The sequence below is a fragment of the Penicillium waksmanii genome (assembly GCF_028829765.1).
Source record: "Penicillium waksmanii strain IBT 27052 chromosome Unknown utg000009l:1.0-4314994.0:1.0-4318279.0, whole genome shotgun sequence".
Classification (NCBI taxonomy): domain Eukaryota; kingdom Fungi; phylum Ascomycota; class Eurotiomycetes; order Eurotiales; family Aspergillaceae; genus Penicillium; species Penicillium waksmanii.
The window spans coordinates 1,627,185-1,641,796 of NW_026643255.1; the positions used below are offsets into that span (position 1 = coordinate 1,627,185).

At 51.5% G+C, this 14,612-nt stretch overlaps 3 protein-coding genes across 3 annotated transcripts; 1 reads left to right on the forward strand and 2 right to left on the reverse strand.

Moving 5' to 3' along the window:
* Positions 1-226: 226 nt before the first annotated feature.
* Positions 227-2,121, forward strand: N7481_010983 (Protein sds23; the record flags this gene model as incomplete). The annotated part of the gene is made up of 5 exons (XM_057270202.1): positions 227-634; positions 701-1,173; positions 1,239-1,356; positions 1,416-1,594; positions 1,644-2,121. 5 exons carry the CDS (start codon positions 227-229, stop codon positions 2,119-2,121), a joined length of 1,656 nt encoding a protein of 551 aa, XP_057117376.1.
* A 5,783-nt stretch (positions 2,122-7,904) lies between these two features.
* Positions 7,905-9,130, reverse strand: N7481_010984 (uncharacterized protein; the record flags this gene model as incomplete). Its single annotated transcript, XM_057270203.1, has 2 exons — positions 7,905-8,982; positions 9,063-9,130. The coding sequence occupies 2 exons, from the start codon at positions 9,128-9,130 to the stop codon at positions 7,905-7,907; spliced, it is 1,146 nt and encodes a 381-aa protein (XP_057117377.1).
* Positions 9,131-12,018: 2,888 nt separating this feature from the next.
* Positions 12,019-14,409, reverse strand: N7481_010985 (VHS domain protein; the record flags this gene model as incomplete). The annotated part of the gene is made up of 7 exons (XM_057270204.1): positions 12,019-12,219; positions 12,274-12,836; positions 12,895-13,621; positions 13,674-13,967; positions 14,031-14,106; positions 14,181-14,268; positions 14,343-14,409. 7 exons carry the CDS (start codon positions 14,407-14,409, stop codon positions 12,019-12,021), a joined length of 2,016 nt encoding a protein of 671 aa, XP_057117378.1.
* Between the last annotated feature and the right edge of the window lie 203 nt (positions 14,410-14,612).

Here is a 14,612-nt window from a genome sequence, read left to right on the forward strand (position 1 = left end):
AAGGGTACATATCTACACACTCTAATTAGCTGTCCACGTAAGTACCCTCAAAGTACCGCTGTGGGGTGGTGATGACTAAGTGTATGATGTCAGGAAACGCAAGCGTGTTGATTGGCCGAAGGCAACCAAAGCCAACCCCCCGCGTTCATCGTCCATCACCTGATACACACTTACCTCTCCAACTGCTCTCTGTCACTGTGTGCTCGCTGTGTGGTCTCTCATTGCTATGTCCGACCAACCGATTCATAGAGAGGGCTCTGATTCTTCTCTCAACGCCCTCGCCAACCCCAATAACGGATCAGAGATCGCGTCACCCCGGTCCAGCACCGAATCCCGCTCCTCATCCCGCAATCACAACCAGCTCCGCGTGTCACATATGCCCCCCGCAAATCATCAACATCGCCAAAGCTTGAGCGAGACGCTCCGTGGTCCTCCGGGATCACCGCGCTCTCGGCGACAACCTTCTTTGAACCAGTCTGCTATCCAGAGCTTGATCGATAACCCTCCTCCTCCAAAGAACGCCGACCCCGCATTTATTGGTCGGGATTGGCAGCAGATCTCCATTGGCGAGCTTGTTAGCCCAGAGGATCTGCGTTTCGTTGAGCTGGACACAGGAATTGAGGAAGCGACAAACGTGAGTCATTTTGGGGGATATGCTTCGTATGTAGCGAAAGGGGAAAGCTAACGCAATTGCTTTTAGATACTGATCGACTCTGGTACCCCGGTCTTGCTTATCCGCGAATCCACAGAGAAAACCTCCGCCGTTGCCACATTTGACTACTCGGACTTGAACACTTATCTGCTTTTGGCAGCGGGTCTGGCCCTTCCGCAGGAGCACAACCGGGCATCATACGATGAGCTTGCCAAGAAAGCACGCGAGGGCGAGAAAATCCCTCTCAAAGATGTCAAGGGCCTGGGTATGGAGAAAGAGCCATTGATCACCCTGCCCGCATCGGCGAATGTTCTTACCGCCGTGGAGACGTTTGGTGGTGGAATCCACCGAGTTGTGGTGGTTAAAGAGTCCAATGACCAAGAGGTCGTAGGCATCTTCAGTCAGTTTAGACTGGTCAAGTTCCTCTGGGAAAATGGACGCAGCTTCCCTGCAATTGAGCAGCTTTACCCGCAGGCGCTGGCCCAATTACGTATTGGCTCGCACAATGTGATATCTATCAAGTGAGTGCACCAAAACAACTCAAAGCAAGGCTATACTAATTTTTTTTTCACTTTTTTTTTTTCAGCGGCGACAAACCCCTCAGTGAAGCTCTTCAGCTGATGAATGCCGAGGGTATAACATCTCTGGTTGTGGTAGACAATCATTCCAACGTGGTTGGCAATATATCTACTACGGATGTTAAGGTATGCAATCAAGCGATTGAAAGGATGAAAGGATACAAAGACTAACAATCGTGATTTAGCTATTGACTCGGTCATCCTCTCTGCCTCTACTCCAAAATACATGCACGCACTTTATTTCCGTGATTTTGTCTACCCGGGGGCTGATCGAAGGTCAAGACTCATACCCAGTCTTTCATGTCAATCCAACATCTACATTGGCCCATACAGTTGCGAAGATTGTCGCCACAAAATCCCATCGGTAAATCCATCCATAAAGATATGCTGATCTCGGACGCTAACTATGATAGCCTTTGGGTGACTGATCCATTGTCGCCAGCCTCCTCAGGACCCCCGACTCCTTCTCACTCGTCTGCGCACATTCCTCTGGCCGCTACATCTAGTACGGCTGTCAACAGTTCAAATATTGGAATATCCCCTCCAGCCTCTCCACTTCCTCCAGCCGCGACTTCCATCCCGGCATCAAGCCAGGCCACACCCCATCTACCAACACCGCCCCATCTCTATGCTAATACAGAGTCAACCCCTGGTGCGACACCGCCCCTAGTGCCCTCTGTTCCAGCTGCTGCGTTGCCAGGCGCCCGCCTTTCGGGGCGTCTCGTTGGTGTTGTGAGTTTGACGGACGTTTTGAACCTCCATGCTCGTGCCAGTGGTTTGAATCCAGCAGATCCGGCCGAATTCCGGCGCCGACGACGCAGCAGTTCTTCAAGCATGAGCGTTCATCGCAGCGGCGAGGTTGGCCGTGAGATGTTTAGTCGTGGTATTTGAACAGGAAATTCATAGGCAGGCGGTATAGGGTGAAAGCGATGACTTTCAAATTTTGTTGATATCTCAGGTGTTATGGATAAGGCATGTTGTGCTGTAATGCGCCGGTCTGAAATTTGATCAATTGTGTCTCGCCGCATTTCTTCTTCACACAAACACATACTTCTACATTTCAATCCGTCTTGAAAGCGGCGATTGCTCGCTACTTGTCACATTTCCTTTCGAATTTTCCTCGATCTGACAAATTTTCATCTTTCGTGTTCAAAACCGGGGGACCTCCTTTAACCCTTGTCATTGTGGATAATAATTCCGCTTCAAGTTTTTCATATCACTTTTCTACATGCGCCATGCGTAGCGAGCACATGTGTACGTGTCATGCCAACAAATATTATCTTTTAAACGGCCTACCCACAACCAGAAGCAATGGCGAATGTGATTCTCAAGTCTACCACTCGGAAGACCCGACTGAGAATGATATCAGCCCAGGAAATGCCCAGCAAAAGTAAGCCACCAATTAGTAATAGCAGACGCCCTATGCTCTCATCCTTCGAAGCGGCTACCATCGGACCAGGTGGATGATCGGAAGACAAAAGTACAAATCGACTAGGCCCGATATCCCTCGATAAGTGGCAGGGAGTATTTACCCCCGAAAATAAGTCTTGAATTGAGGCGTCCGGCCCCATCGGCTTTTGGAGATCACATATAGCGCGAACATAGCACGAACTGGCCCGTCTAGATCAACCCTCAGTATCTCCCCGGCTGACCGTGTTCTAAAATGGCATATCTCATAACGAAATTGGCGACTCGAACCTGGCTTTTCTCTCCCCTCTGCCCTGGAAGTTCGGCCTCAGGGATGTGCTCACAAGCCAGGTTCGTAAAACCGAAGCTCAACCAAGGGAATTAAATGGAAGCACACGCTCGCGTTATCTCTACCAAATCACCTCTTCTACCGGAGTATTCAACATCAGCATTGGAATCTAGAGCTATTGGCTCGTCAACATGCAATCCCATCCCCAGATCAGCGTTGAACTCCAACAGCATGGTCGCCCCTATGACTCGTGGCTGTCGATCATACCGGTCATCTGCCCTATCCTCCATCATCCCCGACCAATAGTAATGGAAATGTGCCAGTGGTTTACATACATGACAGAGTTTCCGCAGCGGGTCCGCCGGTAATTCAGCCACTCAGCTTGTTCCTGCAGTACGGTGGCAGATGATGCTGAGTGGTTAGATTGCCTGTGTAGATATTTTCCAGCTGTCTCCTGGTTCATGTCGCTTTTTCCTGTTTTGGTTGGAGGAAAGGAGGCCCGTCACCGGATGCGGAGGGGTGTTCGCTTCGTCTTTTCATTTCTTTTTCTTTTTCAATTTTCTTTTCGTTTTTACGCCTTCCTGGACCCTGTTGTTTGGTTCTGCACAATATCTAGTTGCTCAGTATCTATCAGCTAATCAGATTTGACCTATCTATATACGGGTATGTCTGGTATGTCTACTGGCATTAGTTTCTGTGAAACCTGGAGAAGCGAGCAGGGTTCCCTATTTAGGAAAGTCTGGCATAGGTACCCCGATCTGACGCCGCCGATCGAAACACCCTTGTTCGCAAATCTTCGAACTATCATGCATGGTCCAAACGTCTTTTCACCCCCCCGCCGAGATCATGCTAAAGAAAAGGAGAAAATTGATTTGATTTTGATTTGACTTTAATTCGTAACGGTGGCCAATCCAAGTCCCAGGCCAACTGCCTAGATAGGATAGTAAGGTCGAGGGCCTGAGGGCCTGAGGGCCTGAGGGGAGAAGAGAACCCAGGTAAGGCACCAAAACGCCACCACCAAATTGTCGAACAAGACCTCGAAACCTTGGGGGGAAGGACCCCGGACCCAAATGATCCACTGACATATTCCGAGCGAACCAAGTCCAGCCCGGTCTGTCTCGTTGTCTGCCCCGAGTGGATCGGGCCACTGGATGTCGTTGCCCCTGGTCCGGGATTCGATGATTGGCTGATCGCTCTGCTGCAGGGAATCTCGTATGGAACTTAGCTTTCTGGATTCTTGACTGGCCTTGAAGAAAGTGTCTCAAAAATTGAAAGGGAGGTGCGTATTGATGACTAATTTTACGCACGGTTGAGCCTCTTCCAAGGTTGGTTACTAAACTAGTATGACATGGGAGGTATACCAGTATACCTAGTATGGCAGTTATAAGAGATGCGCTGGCAGTTGCGAAAGAAATACGCCATTTTGACAATATATTTGTCAAACGTATGCAGACTCCGTACATAGTTCCCGAAGGATCGCAACACGGGACCAGACGAGGAAAAACAAGCGAAATCAAAGTCGCGGATAGCTGCATATGCGTGGTGGCTTTTCAACGGCCACGATTGGAGTAGTCGAGGTCAAAGCGCTTATCATGCCATTGCCTTACCAACCATTTCATCAGCAGCACTCTGCAGTAGAGTATCACGCTACCTACGATCCATTAGGATGTGCCACAAGATAGACATCAAGATAGGCCATGGGATGGCCTGGACCTGGACCTGGCCGAGGCACCAGATCAAATAATCAGAATATCGACAGCTAAAGTATCCAGCATGGCATGAACCATAGACCCAGAGCCGAATGGCCGATCGGCAATAAACGCACTATAGGGTCCTCAGGGATCAATCAGGCCACCCCCACCACAACGGGAGCCTCGAGCTCGAGCTGAGCCCAGGATAAGAGGCGAGGGACCAAACCAATGAACCGCCGGGATACGTGCACGGGGTTCCGATCGCATCAATTCCACTTAACGGGTGAGTGGGGGTCGCTGGATCATTTGGCCCAGTGCCCAGTGTCAGGTAATGCCAACCTTAAGGAACCATGGTGGATGAGCGGCGCTGTCGTATCTCGGGCTCCACCAGAGCCAGACCCAGCACAGTTTAAAGTTGTGATTGCTCTGCAGGAAGTCTCGATGCGGAGTGGTCCGTGCGGGAGCTGCAACCTTAACCCCGCAATTTGTAGCTGTGCTTTTGTAGAGAAAGATGGTGGATGGTGGATGGTGAAAGGTCTGGACTTGATATTCTCCGTATACCCATAGACTTGCAAGATGCTACAGGCAGGATGTTGACAGCAGAAGCAACCGCCACAAGATCATTATCAGTTGGTAGTTTCCAAGGTTTGTGATTAATAGTTCATGGTTAGTAGTTGTACAACTAAGGTAAACCCGTAAGCAAGTAGCACAACAATCCCGCCCTCCATCCAATCCCTGCCGATCAATCGCGCCTCGACCCAACATTTCGGTTCCAAAACGCCTCTTCCAGCCTCATCTCCAAATAACACTGCAAGGTACTCAGCTACCCGCCCGCATGTGCATATGGAATCAGCCAGCTGACACTCACAAACAGAGCATGGCGCCGGGCAACAAACTCAGCCTCACCAGAAATTGGGGTTTATACCTCCGAAGGATGGGCTAGTTACTAACTAGTTCCCTACTCCGTACAAGCAGGCAGTGTGAGTCCCGTGTTCTGCACAGTTACGAGGCATGGTCCAAGCGTTCCCCCCCTTTAACTGTAGAATCTCGCTCTCTCACGGGAATTATCCCCCGAGCAGCCAAGCCAGCCTAGTCCAGTCGGGTTCTAGTATTATTTCTTAAATTGTGCCCTCGTTTCTGCATCTCCCTCGTGTGAACCCACGGACGACAAAAATAACGGCAGAAGGGACGAGGAAGACAAGCCGAAACTCTCAATTGGAAAAAGGGAAAAGGGAACAGGGAAAGTAGCCATCCGCTGCGCCCCCCCCCCCTTGTTGAGTAATTCCTCTCGCTCTCGCTCTACTCGTAACTACGAGTATCCAGCACCTATTAGCGCTAATTCTCGGTGCCAAAGACTACTAAGCTCCGAAACTCAACTCAATTGTGACAAAGCCCCGAACGAATGCGAGACCACGATTGCGATTTCTTTACTTCGCAAAGGGGTACGAGTATGTATTGAAGGGGGGGTTCAGACCATCCAATGAAATCATTTATCATTTATCATTCTCTTTCCAAGGTTCCTAGCACGAGCTGAATCAGGCTAAAGCACGCGTGCTGAAGCTAGCCAAGCCCTGTTTCCACATCCCCCCTCCATGCTGTCTACGCCCCGAATCGCCGTTAGTTAATCTTCTGACCCAATCAGTTCGCTAGACCTTCCCCCTCCAAGCGTGAGGGGTGAATGCACTGTGATGTCAGGCGGGGGTGGGGAAATTTTGTGGAATTATTTTTTAATCTACCTTCTGTCGATCAAACGACTTTGGACTGGGTCTGGTTGGTCGGGGTATAGTTACGGCCAACACTGATCCAGTTCGAGATTTAGTGCCCTGTGTGTGTGTGGGTGTGTGTCCACTAGTTACCCACTACCCTACCTGCCCGGTTCTTTGGATTAGGATCAGGATGGGAATTTAATCTGCAGTGTCCGAGTACGAGTCGAGTACAGTAGCTAAGCGAAGCGAAGGGCAAGGGTAAAGGTGGGGATGCATGGATGGATGGAGGGCTGGGAAGGAGGTGGAGAAAGGTTCCGGCTGCTCCGCTCGCATCCTCGCCAACAATTTACAATCCACTATATGTGTGATGTGATGTGATCGGATGGATGATTTGCTTGGCCCCAAGGTAAGCCAGTCAGATTCGATGCGCGCGAAAGGTCCAAAGTTTGACGTAGAGGTGAGCGAAATGGGGTACAGCGAAAAGGAGGACGAGAGAGAGGGAGCTTCTACCGTAGCTGTATAGCTGGCACGGCCACGGCCCGTTGAGAGGTGCGGGGCTGTAGAGCTGGGTTGAGTTGGGAATGGTGGAGTTGCGTGGATCCCCCGCTTCAAGGAAATCAAAGGAAGACAGGACTGGGATGGAGATAGTATGCTAGTTGTTTGAAGGTTGAGACGCCGGAAAGGGGGGTGTTGTGGAGGCGTTGATTGTTTTCGGCGGGAGTGATGCAACGATCGCTTTTTTTACTCTTTTTTTTTCGCGGGCTCCACTAGAGGTACTTACTTACTACGGATCTATGGTTCTTCGCTTGTGGTCTGGATACTATGGTAGGGTTCGCCTGCAATGGTAGGGACCAAGGGTTGTGAGGGAAAAAAAGGTTATTATTTGTAAAAGGAAAAGAGAGAAAAGAGAGTGAGAAAGAAGAGGAAATTTGCTCTGCTTGCTTTGCTTGAACGCGGGAAAGAAAGAATACAGAATACTTTTTGAAAAGAAGATATTTTTCAAAATGTAATGAATTGAAATGATTCGTTTCTTCGTGACAGTGGAAATAGCAAACGTGGATCCCCTGTGCAATCAATCTACCTGGAACGACAGGGAACCAGGCAAGACACTTGAACTCTGTCTGTACAGTGGGACACTAGTTCCAAATTCCAAAACCAAAATCAAAATCAAACCTGATCCAGTCAATCAGAAAACGCCATGGGTCACGCAGCACCAAGAAGACATTGTGACAGGAAGATAAAAATGAATAGAAGAATGGAAAGCTATAATACAAGAGCAGTGTACAAACCAACGCCAGTCATGTACAGTGGGGTGTCGGTGAAGGATAACAGGCCCCGGGAATCAAGGAAGGACAAGTGAAGATAAGGCAAGACGGAAGACGGTCGAAGGTAGAAGGTAGAAGCAGAAGTGTGGAATAGGATCAGCAAGTCACCGTACCATACTCGTCCAGAGCAACGAACTCGTCGAACCCAAAGGGCTCCCGCTCCGATGGAGACGAGGTGCCTAGTCCCAAAGCGAACTGGCTGAACTCATTATAGTCCGGATCTAACTCCTCGTGGGAAAAGACCGTCTCTCCATCCTTAGTAGTGGGCATGGTAGCAGGCATCACACCAATGGTAGTAGGCGAGAGGGGGGGTATTTGGAGTTGGGCAGAAGTCCGGGGTGGACTGAGACTCTGCGGAAAGGGCCTCGATCTTCGGCGAGCTGGTATTGGACGGACCCATATGGGCGAGGTGGGTGCCTTGAGTGAGAAGTTGCAGGTTGTGGAAGTTATTAGTGGGATGGGAAGAGCCGCGGGAGTGACCCAATCCACTGGGGCCGGAAATCGAGGCGGCAGGAGCTTGCTGTGCAGCAGCCGGGTGCACTGGGAGTTCTGGGGCAGACGCAAGACGATCTCTGAACTGGCGCATTTGGTTTGCCGGATTGGTGGGAATTTGCGCCTGCTGCATCATTTGCTGCTGCCACATGTACACGGCCTGGCTGTCTGTCGGGGTCTGGTTGGGGGTGGGAACTTGATGGGGCATGGCTGCCCATTGCATTTGTGCTGGCCAGCTTGGAATTTGATTTTGCTGAGCGACGTAGGCTGGGATCTGCGCCGAGGGGGTTGCGGTAGTTGCAGATGCAACCATGTTGGAGTAGGCCGAGCCGTCCGAGCCGTCCATGCAGCTCATATACGACTGGGCATTGGGGTCGTAGTTTGCCGAGGGCGACATCATATAGCCATCGCTGTTCGTCATGGGGCTAGTCAAGGAGTTTGTATCCATGCCGTGGGGAAAGGGAGACCGTAGATTAGAAAGATCCAGGCTCATCTTGCGCGAAGAACCAGAGCCACCGTCGACCGAGGCGCGGGGAGCGACACTGGCTCGTCGACTCGCAATAGAAGAAGCTGAGCTACTGTTGGCTCGAGCGGCGAAAGCAGCTAGTAAATGACGGTGGAACTGCTCTTCGATTTGCAGGTTCTGTGCTTGCAGCATGCGGATGCGTTTCTCTTGGTAGCGCTCATCGATTTCCTCATACATGGCTTCTTTCTCGACAATCTCCTTGGTGATATGGAAAGCCTTGCCAGTGCGCTTTTTATGCAGCAGGGAGGCACGGTTGGCAGATTCCAGACGAGCATCTAAGCTGCGATCCTTGCGGCGTGACGCAGCAATAAAGGCTCTAGAAGGGATGTCAGCAACAGATTCAAGTAGGAGTAAGAGGAAACGAATAGAATATAGCGAGGAATAGGTAGGACAAACCTCTCCTGATTCTCCTCCCGAGACCGGGGGATAGGAGTAATATCCTGATCTAGATCCAGTGCGCCCATTATCGAAGGTATACTGGGGGTGATGGGGATGTATACAACAAGGTGAGTAGTAGTATACTTGAGATAACGCGAAGAAGGTGTAAAATGGGGCGAGGGACAATTAAATAGAAAGTATTTGAGTTTTGAGTTTTCCCGACTGGAGGGGGGGAGAGAGAGAAAGCTGTCAGGCGTCTGCTAGTCTCGTCTTAGTGTTCCCCTCTGGTCTTTCCTGTTCCCCTCCAGAGCTTTGCTGGACAGAACCATGGGACCCGCAGCGATCGCTGGTATCCAAGGGAACCACTTTGGGTCGGCCGCGAAGAGAAAAGTCTCTTTTGCCCGGCGACCCATGGATCTGACTTTGGCACGGCGAGTCCGTTCGAAAGCGCCACAGCCCGATACGATGATTATGGAATCTGGATAAGAGGCTGCCGCTCCTATGGGATGGGTTTTCCCTCCAGGCTGCTGACGACCAGTGGATTCGCCCCCGGATACTTCTTCCCCGGTTACTGCAGAAAAAGGACATAGTGAGATTCTGCAGCCTCTTTGGCCCATAGCAGGGAAAAAAAAAAGTGCAGCACCCAGCAGCGCCATCTGGAGCTGCGTTGGGTCTAGACCGGTGGATGGTGCAGTGGGGAAAAGTTGCTTTTCCCTTCCGCCCCCCCCACGATGCGACTGTATCCGTACCCATCAGTCAGTTCCTTAATGCGGACAGGGCCAATCTAGATGCTATTGGGGATGGTTGAGAATTTTCGATCATCCTCGATTCGATGTAGCATACGGTCACACGCAGTTTGGTTCCTGCAGCGATTTCTATTTGATTTGCCCATAGAGACCCGACCCAGAGCTGGTGGTGGGATTGTGGGGATAACGGCGATCGTCGTACTTGCGAGCTCATATTTATCCGGGGCGGAAATACACCATCCTACTATCGAGCGAGCCTATCATAAAAATGACCGGGGGACTGGTTTGGATGTACGGAGTACTCCAAGCGCTTTGCACCGTGCACTGGCACTGGCACTGGCACTGGCACTGTGCGCCTAGCTCCGGAGAATTCTAAACGAAGATAACCAAACAAGCGCGAAACGCCCTCAAATCAATTGGCGAATGTCAATCCTAGTTAAGAAGGTGATACCATCTTGCTTCACAACTGCCTATTCTATACGCCCAGTCCAGCCACCTGTCTAAAAGGCCATGGCGCCCACGCGGGATACCCTCGTTGCCACCCCCGGTCCAGAGGCCTAGGCCTGCCGAGCGATAGGGGATATCCTAGGCCATAGTATTATGTACTATTACCCTCTCTAATAGGCGCCGATTCTACGGCCGAACCATTGCCCCTTCGAGCGATAGGCCCTGTCTCGCCACTCGCTTGTACTTTCACATGCTCCAAGTTCAAGTTGATTGTTTGGGAGTATGGAAGCCAGCAAGCCATATCCCGTACAGTCGGGAAAAGTCCTCGGAAAACTCCATTCCCCCCTTCCATGAAGTAAATTGGAAAATCGAGGCACCGAAACAGACAAAAATTGCAGATTCTGCTTCGCTCCAGTCTAGGGTAACACCACTCGCAAAGAAAAGGCCGGTTTAGACGTTGCACGAGCAGTGGGGGAAAAGATCGACATATCCACCGCCTTAGGGTCAGATTGGCCTCGCACTAAGAGACACTAAGCACATCCCTACGCAAATGTTCTCCGATCGAGTCTGAGGCTGAGTAGAGTAGTCTCGTCCGAATTATTCGGTCCTCACAATTCTTGCTCAACGAGGCAGGAAGTTATCGGGTTGATGCGCAACCCATACGATGAACTTTGGTGGACTCGGGGAATCATCGGCGGCTAAATTTGGCATGCCTTGGTAAACGCTGTGCATGCCAGTATGTATGCAGTGCAATTGCTTTCCTCGGGTAAGGATATATGTGCCCGTTCCACTAATTTCCGCTACTCTGACTGATGTGATGTGATGTGATGTGGTATGATCTGATCCGAATCTGAGCTCAAAATACGGCCTCGGGCTTGACCAATCTTTGACAAACGGAGGACATGACGCATTGGATTTGATCCGTGTCTGACCAACCTGGTACACTATCCTACTAGGTATCCTGAAAGCCTGATAGGGTGCCTTTCGTAGGGAATCATGGGTACAAGTACAGTGACTGGGTCCATCCCGAGGGCTAAGATCGTATCCTTGCGCGGGGGTCCCGTAAGGAACACGAGGAGTGCCGGATCGGCGGGATCGACAGTGCATCTTGCTTGGAACGGCACTTCTATTGTATGTAACTGCGAGACATGAAGTGGATTGTGATGCGCGAGGATCTCCGTTCGATCAGATCTGGAGTTGAGTTTTGAGCTTGAGTTGAGTTGAGTTGAGTTTCGCGGGTGATCTGCATATTAGACGCTTGTGTTGGGAAGGAGGGGCGAATGGAGAGGTTGTCACTTCAACTCCTAACCTCGGCTTTCTCTAATGCTTGCAGCGAGACTCGGGAGTTGAACATGGCAGCGGGCACCTGGGGGTGGTATTGATTGGATTCAGGTGCCATTGGCGTACCTTGCCACTACTAGTAATACTTCTGTAGGATTTATAGTTTGCTTCAATTCCAAAGGGGACAAATGGGCTGAATTTGTATCGCATATGCGCAGATCTTTATAAACAAGCATGAAGAGGGGACGCTAAGTTTTCAATCAAGAGAACAGACATCAGGGCAGAGAAGAGTAGAGTAGGTTAGTTCAGGGTGGTGTAGGGCAGCAACGTGTAATCTGATCTCGAGGTCCATGCGACTCCGGTCGGCCGGGCGGCGTCGCATAGCCTCAGCCTTGCATCAGACCACTACTCGTAGCCTGACCCTTGGGCCCAATCCCTCGGGAACGCGTGTCAACAAAGCGAGCACATTCACTTCTCTCTGTCATTTCTCCGCGGGCCTCCTAGTTCACGCCAAGGGCCGGTACCATCCCCTGTTCCTCCCGAGCCTCACCCCCAACCTTGTAGGCGACCTTGAACCGGATTTTCACCGAGTTACCCTTGCCCGAATCAACTCCGTCCAAAACCAGCTCCTGTGATACACCTTGCTGCTGCTGTGGCGCAATGTCTCGGCCAGTCTGGGGCTTGAGGTGAAGGGTATAGGCCTGTTGATTGTTTGTTAGTGCCAGACAGGACTCATAGAACAAGAAGTGGCTTACCTTTTCCACGGCAACCTGGAAATGAAGATCTCCAATCGGCTGACTGTTAGGGTTGGAGAAGAGGGCCTTCACGAAGATCTGGCGAGGGTGGGCCGGCACTCGCTGGACGAGGAAGTCAACACGAAGTTGGGTGCTCAGCACTTGTACTTGGTTCTTGGTGGGTAGGGCACTGCTTGGGGGTAGCGAGGATGCAAAGTTCCATTCATCATCCTCAGCGGCGGGCGCTGGTGCCTGCGGAGGTGATGTTGTACCACCGGCCAGGTCTAGCAAGGATGACGATGCAGGGGACTGGCTTTGGACAGGCGGTTGGAATGCACTACTGGTCGGGCGAGGACTAGCAGACATCAACGATGCAAAGGGATCGGCAGCTTGGGGTGGGGTGGCTGTCTGTCGAACCTGCGGTGATGGCCCCGGGGCCGGCGTAGAAGACTGGGAAGCAGGCCGTGACGAGTTCAAGGATGCAAGAATATCATAGTTAGGCTTGAATCCGGCAGGTGCCTGTGGGGGAGGTGTTGGCGATGCGGCCTGAGGAGATGGGCCAGCTGACATTGGAGGAAATCCCACTGCTTTACATTAGTCTTTGACGGCGGGTGACCTCTCCTATGAAGATTCTTGGCTTACCAGGGCCTCCCAAAGAAATACCTCCACCAGAAACAGGGCCCTGTTCTCCCAGGGACAGTCCAAGCAAATCATTCTCCAGCGAGCTGCCACCGCTCTGGGACGGTCCAGCAGCGTCGCCATTAATGGGCTCAGGTAGGGGCTCAGGGTCGAAATCGATCAGCGAGAGCTCATTGTTGGCGTTCTTCGAAACACCAGTAGTGGTACCGAGAGTGCCCTTGGGAATCTTTGACGCCGCATCCAGGTCACCCTTCTTGACCAACTTATATCGCTCAATAGTACGGTGTATGCTGTCGTTGATCTCGAGCAGCTTGTGAACTGCTTCCGGGTCGTCCGATTCCTCTTCGCACATTTTCTGGATCTTAGGGTGTGCACTTCGAAGCGCGTTGGCAAGTTCCTGGTAGACAACGTAGTCAGTAAACAGGCCTATCCCCACAGTTTTTGTTTCAAGACCAACCTCAAATACATCGCCCCCAGGTGGCCCATCGCCAGATTGCTGGCTTTGCAGCATTTCCTCGAGAATTTTAGCCTTCTGTTGCACTCTTGACACTTCTTCAGCTGCCTTCGCGCGGTAGTCCGTTTTATGTCGGTTGTCGAATCCCGCCATGACCTTCATCAACCGATTGGCTTCTTGCAGGTCCGCCGGAGTTCCCCTTCGAATAAGCTCCTGGAGCTTAGCGGACTGTGCTTCCTTCTCTTCCTCTTCCATCTCGTCGGCGGATCGAAGATTCTGCCCGAGTTGTTAGCAGCAATTAAACAGGCGACATAGAATAAACACATACGTCACTCGGGTTCAAGACCGCGGCATCTTCACGGCGAACCTCTGGGAATGCGTAACCCTTGTAGAGAAGCAGTCGATGCATATCCCTGATAAATCCCAAGTCTTCCTTATAGCGCGATGTTTGGCATATAGTCTGGCGCCATTCCTCAATCGACTCCAAGATGCGATGCTGGACCCGCGAGGGCCGCATAGGTGGTCGCTCAGGGAATCTCCGAACCAATTCATTGAGGAATTCTTTTGTACTGATCTGGAGGTGGAAGGGGTATCCGCAGTTCTTCACACAGATGTCTAGAAGCTAATTGGAGCGAATGTCAGCCATGCCCGCGCCAGTTGTCATCTCTCGGTCCGTATCACATACCGCCAACGCCAGCAGCGCGACATTCTGGTTCCGGTTATTGATAAGGTGGACGATATCGACGGCGGATTCGCGAGGGCTGATAGAAGAGGTAATTAGCATTGCGCGACCTGGGCGACGGCCTTTGGGGGTGCCTGACGGAGGGGCACTGACGCATTGCCTTTCTTGGAGTTGATCAGATCCGCAACTTCCAGGTTCAGGGCGAGGTTGGGTTCATAGTTTTGCGGGTCGCAGGCATTACCTATAGTCGATAATATATTTAGCAGTCTGCTCTTATTTGGTCTGAGCAACCAATGATCAAGTGGCTCAACTCACGGATTGCCCGCTGCAGTGGTGATAACCCCGGCTCAGCATAGACACCGAAACGGTCTCTCGCCGCCATACGTGCGGATGCAGCCTCCAGGGTGACGGTGGGGGAATGAAGTAAGGAAATCAAGGGGGGGTATATGAGAAGAAAGAAGGACCAAGGGGTGGTTGTGTGGAGGATTCGATGTGGGAAGAAACAGCTGCCCCCAACCTTGGCGGAGTTGTAGATGGAGGAGAGACGAGCGGGCGGAGCAACTTGCACGTGTGGCGCTTCTGCTG